This window comes from Hypomesus nipponensis, chromosome 14, assembly GCF_054491055.1.
Source record: "Hypomesus nipponensis isolate SF chromosome 14, ASM5449105v1, whole genome shotgun sequence".
In the NCBI taxonomy this organism is placed as follows: domain Eukaryota; kingdom Metazoa; phylum Chordata; class Actinopteri; order Osmeriformes; family Osmeridae; genus Hypomesus; species Hypomesus nipponensis.
Window position 1 is genome coordinate 22,188,301 of NC_140374.1, and position 9,200 is coordinate 22,197,500.

Consider the following 9,200-nt stretch of genomic DNA (forward strand, 5'->3'; position numbering starts at 1 on the left):
AGGCTGAGAGGTCAGTGTGAGGCTGAGAGGGTGAGTGTGAGGCTGAGAGGGTGAGTGTGAGGCTGAGAGGGTGAGTGTGAGGTTGAGAGGGTCAGTGTGAGGCTGAGAGGTCAGTGTGAGGCTGAGAGGGTCAGTGAGAGGCTGAGAGGGTGAGTGAGAGGCTGAGAGGTCAGTGTGAGGCTGAGAGGGTGAGTGTGAGGCTGAGAGTCCTGGCCTCCGAGTCCTGGCCTCCATATGGTTCTGTAGCCGGCTGTGTGGCAGCGCTGCACATATGGCCCTGACATGTTCACTGCTTCCTGTTACAGGGAGGGATACATGGAGGGGGGATAGGCTCCTTCAACACTCATGCTGTGGGATTGAAGCCCTGTGATGTGGGGAGAGGAGGGGAGAGGAGAGGGGGAGAGGAGAGGAGGGGAGAGGAGAGGAGGGGAGAGGGGGAGGAGGAGGAGGAGTGGGCGAGAGGAGAGGAGGGGGGGGTCGAGACAAGATTGGGGGGAGGAGGGGAGGGACGGTAGGGGAGGGGGAGAGGAAGAGGAAGGGGGGGCAGGAGGGGGTGGGGAGGAGGGCGAGGGGGAGCAGGTTTTTTGGGGGGATAATGGAGTTTCATGCTTAACCGTAAAACAGGTTGTGGCTAACTAGTGACTAACAACTTGGTGCTAACAGTTAGTTGCTAATAGCTAACTAACCCTAGTTGACTCCCACAGCAGGCTGTTAGCTAGCAGGTTGCTGGCAGAATACATGGGGCAGAGTGGAGCCCTTCACAGGCAGATGCAGTGGAGGGGAGAGGGTCTGGGTGATTTATAGCCGTCTGTCAGATGGTTAAATGAGGCTGAAGGACCTAGTGAGCAGAGGGAGAGAAACAGAGAGGATGGAAAAGAGGGCGAGATGGAGTGATGAAGCCTGGGACATCAGGATGACAGGGTGGAGACCATCCTTCTATCTACTGACATCCCGGGCAATGAATTACTCCTCTCTCCCTCCCTCCCTCCACCCATCCCTTATCCTTTATCCATCTGTCAGCCAATCTCCTCTGTTCTCTCTGAAGTCAATTTCCCCTCTCCTCAAATACATATAATTTATCAGTGTGTGTTTTAATTGGAGTTGAGAGGGGATGGTCTGGTCCAGGGGGGCCCATATGAGGAACATCATTCTCATTCAGTATTTACTGTTTTTATTCGCTGTCTGTGGTTGGAATCACAGCCAATGAGTGCTGCTCTGGATGTGCTCTGCCCATGCTACTTTGCAGCAGCATTGTCTCTTAGGGCGCAGTGTTCCATCATGGCTCAGTTCCAGGTGAGTGTGTGCGTGTGCGCATGTTTGTTCGTTTGTTTGAAGGAAGGTGCTGACATTCCCACATCCGTTTGCTGTGGTTGAGTCAGACTGGGTTTAGTCTGCCTTGGTGAGCTCATCTGGAGCGCTTCCTGAGGAGACACATGACCTCTCATTGTGTCACATGACCTCTCATTGTGTCACATGACCTCTCAGTCTGTCACATGACCTCTCAGTCTGTCACATGACCTCTCATTCTGTCCAGTTGTGATGGCCAGCTAGGTATGAACAGACATCATATAAGAGGGTTCATCTGTGGTCACAGTGGTGCTCCTCACCTCCAGTTGTCTGGCTTTCCTCACTGGTCCGTGGGACATTCTGTGACCAAGAAACTCACTCTTCATTCCTTAAAAGTGCCCACTTGTGCCATTGTATTGCCATCTTTTCAGTAGCGTAGCGGGCAAAAAGCAACGTTTCTGAAATTTAAAAAGTTGAACGAACTCCCATGTGGGAGGAAGTGACACTGACGAGTGACGCAGAGACATGGTGACACCCGCTCCAGGTCCTGAGAGACTGGGGTAGCTGCTCTACAGACCACCACGCCTTCAGACCACCCTCTCCAGGTCCTGAGAGACTGGGGTAGCTGCTCTACAGACCACCACGCCTTCAGACCACCCGCTCCAGGTCCTGAGAGACTGGGGTAGCTGCTCTACAGACCACCACGCCTTCAGACCACCTGCTCCATCTCACTCTGGCCCCTGCAGGGCTGCAACACCAGTCGGCCCATTATTGATTGTTGGGATGACTTTGCGGCGGGGCGGCGCGGGGCGGCGCGGGGCGGCGCGGCGCGGGGCGGCGCGGGGCGGCGCGGGGCGGCGCGGGGCGGCGCGGGGCGGCGCGGGGCGGTGGGACGCTGTGCAGGATGAGGCCATTTGTCACCGTGTTTGAGGCGTGTTACGTGCGCCTACACACGCCCCGATGTGTGGTTAACGTGTGTGTGTGTGTGTGTGAGAGAGCATGAGAGAGGCCTAGTGTGTGAGACTTAATCGTTCCTGTGTGTGCGTGTGTCTGTGTGTCTCCTTCCCCACCCAATTCTGTCCTTTTGGACTTTCCTTCCTCCTCCTTGTTGTGGGTGGAGGTGGCCTACAGGCAGGGAGGGGGACCAGGAAGCCTCCGTCACTGTTTCCCCTCACAGGGGGAAGGGAAAGACTGAGGTGCACAAACACAGGAAGTAATGCTGATTGGCCGTATATTTCTCAGTGTGTGTGTGTGTGTGTGTGTGTTCCATCCTCATTCTGACAGACATTTTGGGTGTGGGCTGGCTGTTCTCCTCAGATAGAGGCCTTAGACCGTTAGAGCAGAGAGATAAACGAAGAGAAGCGAAAGAGGAGAAAGTAGAGTGGTCAGAAGACAGGAACACAGTCATTTGATTTTTTTTAGTTGGCCACCCACGCCCTCACCCCCCTGTCCTGTCGTCTGCTGTATTCTAGAGCTGCTAATTAGCTGCTACACAGGCTTCAAGGCTAAATCAATGTTTCTCTTTGTTCTACTGGCCTAATATGCTGGGAGTCACAGTCACAACTAAACCTGGATTTACACCTCCCATTGTGTGTGTGTGTGTGTGTGTGTGTGTGTGTGTGTAGGGTAATATCCGGTATGCAGCCTCTGACTGGACTGATTTGTGTTTTATGGCATCTTATCTGACCTGCTGGCTTGGCAGGGTGCATAGGGGAGCATAGATTCCACTCCGTTTGTGGTGCTCAAAAGGCCCAAATAAACCTCAACAGCAATGTTGTCTCTGTTCAGAAATCATGACCTGGCGCTCCAGGTAAGAGGCTGTGTCCCAGCATGCAACACTGACACCTGAGGCTGTGTTCCAGCATGCAACACTGACACCTGAGGCTGTGTCCCAGCATGCAACACTGACACCTGAGGCTGTGTCCCAGCATGCAGCACTGTCAGCTGAGGCTGTGTCCCAGCATGCAACACTGTCAGCTGAGGCTGTGTCCCAGCATGCAACACTGACACCTGAGGCTGTGTCCCAGCATGCAGCACTGTCAGCTGAGGCTGTGTCCCAGCATGCAACACTGTCAGCTGAGGCTGTGTCCCAGCATGCAACACTGACAGCTGAGGCTGTGTCCCAGCATGCAGCACTGACAGCTGAGGCTGTGTCCCAGCATGCAGCACTGACAGCTGAGGCTGTCAGCTGTGGTGTTCTGTAGAGACACAGGTGTATAGAGATGGGAGAACATGGGTGTTATACCTAAAACTAACACATGAGGGCAGTAGATTCCCAGTCAGCTTCACCTTTGGTGCAGTACATAAATATGTTAAAGTGCTGAAAATGTGTAGCTTTTTGGTCAAGCGTATCAATAATGACTCCTCCTTTCCATGAAGAACAGAATTGAATTGGGTTACATGTCCCTGAGGTGTGTGTGTGTGTGTGTGTGTGTGTGTGTGTGTGTGTGTGTGTGTGTGTGTGTGTGTGTGTGTGTGTGTGTGTGTGTGTGTGTGTGTGTGTGTGTGTGTGTGTGTGTGTGTGTGTGTGTGTGTGTGTGTGTGTGTGTGTGTGTGTGTGTGTGTGTGTGTGTGAAGGAGATTTGAAGGAGAAAGTGGGTAAGAATGGAAAGACAGGGAGAGAGAGAGAGACATTGAGCGTGAAAGCAGATATTGCTGTTGTGTAACAATGCTGCCCTTAGCTGAGTGTAGTGTGGGCTCTGGAACCTCACCCCTGTCACATGACCAGCTCCTGTCACATGACCAGCTCCTGTCACATGACCAGCTCCACCAACAGTACCAGCCCCTCATACCTGCCAATCATCAGCTGCTCCTTACATCCTCTTCTCCGTCTCTTATCTCTATCTAGCTCTTTTCACCATGTCAGTCCAGCCACATACCAGCAATACGAGGCAGCATACTAGTCAGGCAGTTCTTAGTAGCTTCTGTCTTCCCCTCAGACTTCCTGTCCTCCCTGTCAGACTTCCTGTCCTCCCTCTCTTCTTCTGTGGTGGCCTACAGGCCAAGGCCTCACTAGCAAACCAGCTGCAGGCAGGCTGGCAGGTAGACAGACAGACAGACAGACAGACAGACACAGGTAGACAGACAGACAGACAGACAGACAGACAGACAGACAGACACAGACAACGAGACAGACAGGCAGGTAGACAGACAGACAGACAGACACAGACAACGAGACAGACAGGCAGGTAGACAGACAGACAGACAGACAGACAGACAAAGCGACAGACAGGCAGGTAGACAGACAGGTAGGAAGGAACCTGCTACCCCCAACCCCCTCTGTAGTTCCTCCTGATGAACAGCAGGAGGCGACAGAGCACAGCAGTCCATCACCACCATGTGAGTCTGCTGGGCAACGGCTGTCCATGCAGGAAACACCTCCAGTAACAGGATCGTCCGAACCGACTTGAGGAGAGGACCAGGTAGGCAAGAACAATTTCCTGAAGAACTATCACAGTATGGATTGAGTGACATGCAATTTCCTGCTCAAGAGTGGAATTGTTCTAAAGAATCCCGAGATAAGGTCACTGCACGTGGGTGCAGCCCAGCCCAGCTCAGCCTCAGGTTCCCCCAGCACCCCCCTAGCATTCACATGTGCCTCAGAGCTTGTTTAAAGACACAAGATGAGTTGCCAATATTAATACTGCAACAGAAGCGGCCATTTTGGCCCCGTCCCAGTTTCTATTGTGTTATTTTCCTCCTGGAGACACGAGGAGCAGCTATATAAGATGAGTTATGGCTGCCTTCTCTTTAGGATAGTTTGAGGTGTAGGTTGAACATAGACCTCTGGCGTCTGTCTGCCTGCTTGCCTGCTTGCCTGCCTGCCTGCCTGCCTGCCTGCCTGCCTCTCTCTCTCTCTCTCTCTCTCTCTCTCTCTCTCTCTCTCTCTCTCTCTTCATGCCAGGGCTTCATGGTGGAGTCCAACTCCAGTGATGATGTCGTGAGGGTTGGTGTTGTCACAGACTGTCAGTGTTGCTCAGCATCCCCATGGGGCAGACCTGCCACACAGGGACATGTGCTTACCTCACTGGTAGCTTCTTTCACCCACAAAAGTATTTTGCCTAAGAACGGTCACCAGGACAGGAACAGAGAAAGAGAGAGGAGGGTGAAGAGAGAGGAAGTTGGAGAGAGAGAACATATCTTGGATAAGATCTGGGGGGGGGGGGGTGAGGGGGAAGAGGAGGGGAAGGGATGCAGAGAGGGGGAGAGAGAGAGAGTGAGGATAATGACTGAGGAAAAATAGTGCTACAGGGGGGAGTAGTGAAGGGCTGGTATGAATGGAGGGAAGGAAGGAAAGGAACGTGTAGGTGAAGGATATGGGCGAAAGGAGGGCCTGCTTTATCATGGGTCTGCTCTCTCCTCTCCTCCCTCTCCTACCCTTTCTCTTCTCCCATAATGCTTATTCCTCCCTACTTCCTTCTTTCATCCTCCCCGCCCCCTCTCCTCCCCCGGTGTTGGTTACGTAACTCTGCAGTGAGGGGGGAGGTCCGAGAGGGGGGGGGGGGGGCTGAAAGTGATTGATCAGCGCTTCCGGTGTTACGCTGTTTTTCTGGTCTCCCCCCCCCCCCCCCGGCCCCCCTTACTCTCTCTCACACACACCTGGGAGCTGCACTGCTCTGATGTAGCAAAGAGCAGTGGATGCAGCAGAGAGTTAAGAGCTGGTAGCTACACACACACACACCCATGCAGTCAGCAGTGGTCTGTAGTGTTGATGTCTGTTCTCTCCATCCATCTGTGTTATTCTTCACTTCCTTCACCCTTCCCTTATACGTCTTTTTTTCTTTCACTCCTTGCTCCCTCTCTTCCTAACCTGTGTGTCTCGAGGTCTAATGCAACCCTGTCCAAGGCAACCAGTGTGACACTGTGATAGCCCTTCGAATTCTACTGACAATCACTTGTCTGTGTGTCTCACTAACTAATCTTGCGGCAACTGTAAACAGCTTTAGCTGCACTCTCTGTCTTAAACTAGAACACTTGCACTCAATCATGTACAGTTACAGGTTGTCTCTTAACCCCCCCCCCCCCTCGCACCAATTTTAAATCTTGCCTATGTCAAAACAAAGTCTTTAATGTCATATTTTTCTATTGACAGTGGTCAATATTCAACCCTTGTTCCTAGTCACAGTGGTGTCAGGACAAATGAAATAAAAAGCAAGTTAATATCATTAATATTTGTGTAACATTTCATGCATAATGTGGGGGTTTATGTCTGGGGTATACTGGACACGGTTTGTTGCCAGGAGAGTCGAGGTTACACCTTTAACCTCTGTCATGAAAGGAAGGAAGGTCGTTTCTATGGCCCTGGAACAGCCATTCTTTGACTGAAAGGTGATTTGAAGGCTTTGTCGAATGTGTATTGGTCATCTGGCTTCATTTTTTTCATAGAAGTTTACACATCATTTTAAGGTATAGGACGAGGAGTCCATCACACCTACACGCGCTTGCGGTGAGCCAATGGGTTTAGACGGCATTAATGGATGCTCATGTCTATTCTCGGCTCAAATCTCCGTCTCACCCTTCAGTTGTTGACAAGTGCATCTTTGGAAACTGTTCTGTCCTCCGCCTCTACTGCTGGCGGCAAAATATAGTCTGCCAGATAGGAAACGCTCTTGAAACGTGAGATGACGAGTGCGTCTCTATGTTTGGATGGAAAAAGCTCACCTTATTTTTAACATCTTTTGAAACAGAAGCGGATGCAGTATTTTTTGCGTCCGTCGTTTCTGGAATCGTTATAGCGTACAACTTTTTTGGGGGAGTAATGACATGTTATATTGTAGTAGGCTAATGGTTGTTTAACATCAAAAACGCCTTTAAAGTTACGTGGAATTCGCAAGACCACGTACGCCTTCACAGAGTTACTGTGATTTACGTCATTGTCTGTGGACTCAAAGCATCTTAAATAATCGAGATTATAGTTTCGACAAGCGATCTGTAACGATCCATTGTTTGTCTTTTGTTTAATTGCTCGTTTGTTGTTGTGACATACCCGATACCACTTATCGGTTTGCACTCGACTTCAAAACCCTGCCCCAGTAGAGGTTGGGGAGGAGAGAGGGGGCGGAGGACTGGAAGGAGCGATAGAGGGAACAGAAGAAGAGAGCGGTCTGCACGAGGACTCATCCGTTTTGCCTGTATTGTTCCTGACTCTGCCGCCGTCAGACGCGGTCGTTTTCGAGGAGCACCGAAAGCTAAACGCTAACAATTCTGGATTTCTTTATCCGATTCCTAACGTCCGGGATGAGGTTTAAAAGGAATGGCTCCTATACTTTAAATAGGTAAGGGGCTTTAGCTGGATGACTTCTCGGGTTACTTGTAGTGTCTAGGGAGGGGGTCAGTTATAAGTTTTACTGATGCATGATTCAGAAAAAGCTTCCGTTTTGTATACAAATGCTAGGCATGTCTAACGTCGTATTTGCTCGTTTTGTAGCGGTTTCTTCTTTCTGTGTTTCCATTGTTTAAGAACGTGGAGATGGCTTGTAGAGCACCAGTTGTCGTGAATAACGTACCATACAGATCATAATTAATCATCGTGTCTGATGGTTGACGTAATCAAACCACCCTCTTACGCCCTGTAGCTTTGCCTTTGTAGTGCCAACGTGTGATGCAGGTTAGACCGCCGTAACCAGTAGGCCTGTCTTGCTTATAGGGGTGGTCGCTGCCTCACGGTTTTCCTCTCTTTATTTCTCTTTGTCCCTCTTGTTTTCTTTCCTTAAATGAACTGAAACGTGCTACCCATCCTTATGACATAGCATCAGCAGCCTGGGGGCTTCTATCCATCAGGGACATGCCTCCCTTTGGCTCCATCACCTAGCAATTCTCTCTCCCACTCTCTCTCCATCTCCCCCCCCCCCCCCCCCATCTCTCTTTGTCTGTCTCTCTCTCCACATGAGGGCTAGTGTGGTCCATTCATGTCCTAACTGTTTGAAAACCCAGTCACAAGTTCTCCCTTACCCAGAGCAAGGATTCATTCCCTCACCACATTATATTATCTCTAAGTCACAAGTTGAATGAATAGACTTGTCTTTGTATTCCTCCTCCATCCACCAAGCACAGCAGACTTCCTGCAATTTCAAACCAGTTAGATCCGGCCTTGGTAACAAGTATGGCTAATTACCTTATTTTCTATTTATTTTCATTTGCTGACAAGTCTTTCTTTCAAGAGTACACCCCAAAACGAATATTTAACCTGACACACACATTTTATTTGTTGAAAGTGACTGTTGAAGTCATGGCAGTTTCCTTCCCTTCCTAGCTGGCACAGCCTTCTGCCTTTATCAGGTAGAGCCCTTCCTCTGCCCACACACACACACACACACACACACACACACACACACACACACACACACACACACACACGGCTGAAACACAAAGGAGACTTACAAGTTCTATTCACACACACACACACACACACTCCGTTTACATATGACCACTGCTGTCGCTCTGCTCTGCTAAAATGTCGGTAGAAAACGGCGTGTGCTTGTTTGTTCGTTTGGGCATACAGGTTAGAGGGGGGAATTAGGTCTCACCAGAAGTGGCACTTGGCGACGGCCCTCAAGGGAGGACTGTGTGTGTGTGTGTGGGGGGGGGGTGATGTCATTGGATCTAAAAGTGCTTTAGTGTGCAACTGCAGCTCCTCTTCCCATCTTTCATCCAATAAAGGAGAGAAATAAGAGGAGGAGAACAGGAAGTAGCCTGCACCTCCCACCCTCCCTCCCTTCGTGTGTTTTAGATCATGATAGGTCTGCTTACTGTCAGCAAGGCTGTCCCCCCCGCTCTCACTGCGTGAGCTGAGAACAGAACACAGAACTGTGGCTCTTACATAATATAGACCTCTGGAGATCCATCGCTTTGTCCCCGTTACTATAGAACCCAGCCCTGGGCTGTAGCGCTGCAGTGGTGTCTGTAGGTGGCGT

The 9,200-nt window shown here is 50.7% G+C and overlaps 1 protein-coding gene across 2 annotated transcripts in view; it reads left to right on the forward strand.

Moving 5' to 3' along the window:
- Positions 1 to 9,200, forward strand: part of mob2a (MOB kinase activator 2a) — a 45,171-nt gene that overhangs the window by 7,220 nt on the left and 28,751 nt on the right. The window contains exon 1 of one of the 2 annotated variants that reach the window (XM_084672844.1): positions 7,383 to 7,562. The exons of the other annotated variant lie outside the window; for it this stretch is intronic. Coding sequence (XP_084528970.1) covers positions 7,525 to 7,562 — 38 coding nt within the window. The 5' untranslated portion in view covers positions 7,383 to 7,524. Of the gene's footprint in view, positions 1 to 7,382; positions 7,563 to 9,200 lie in introns of those variants that run through there. 2 annotated transcript variants of the gene reach the window in all.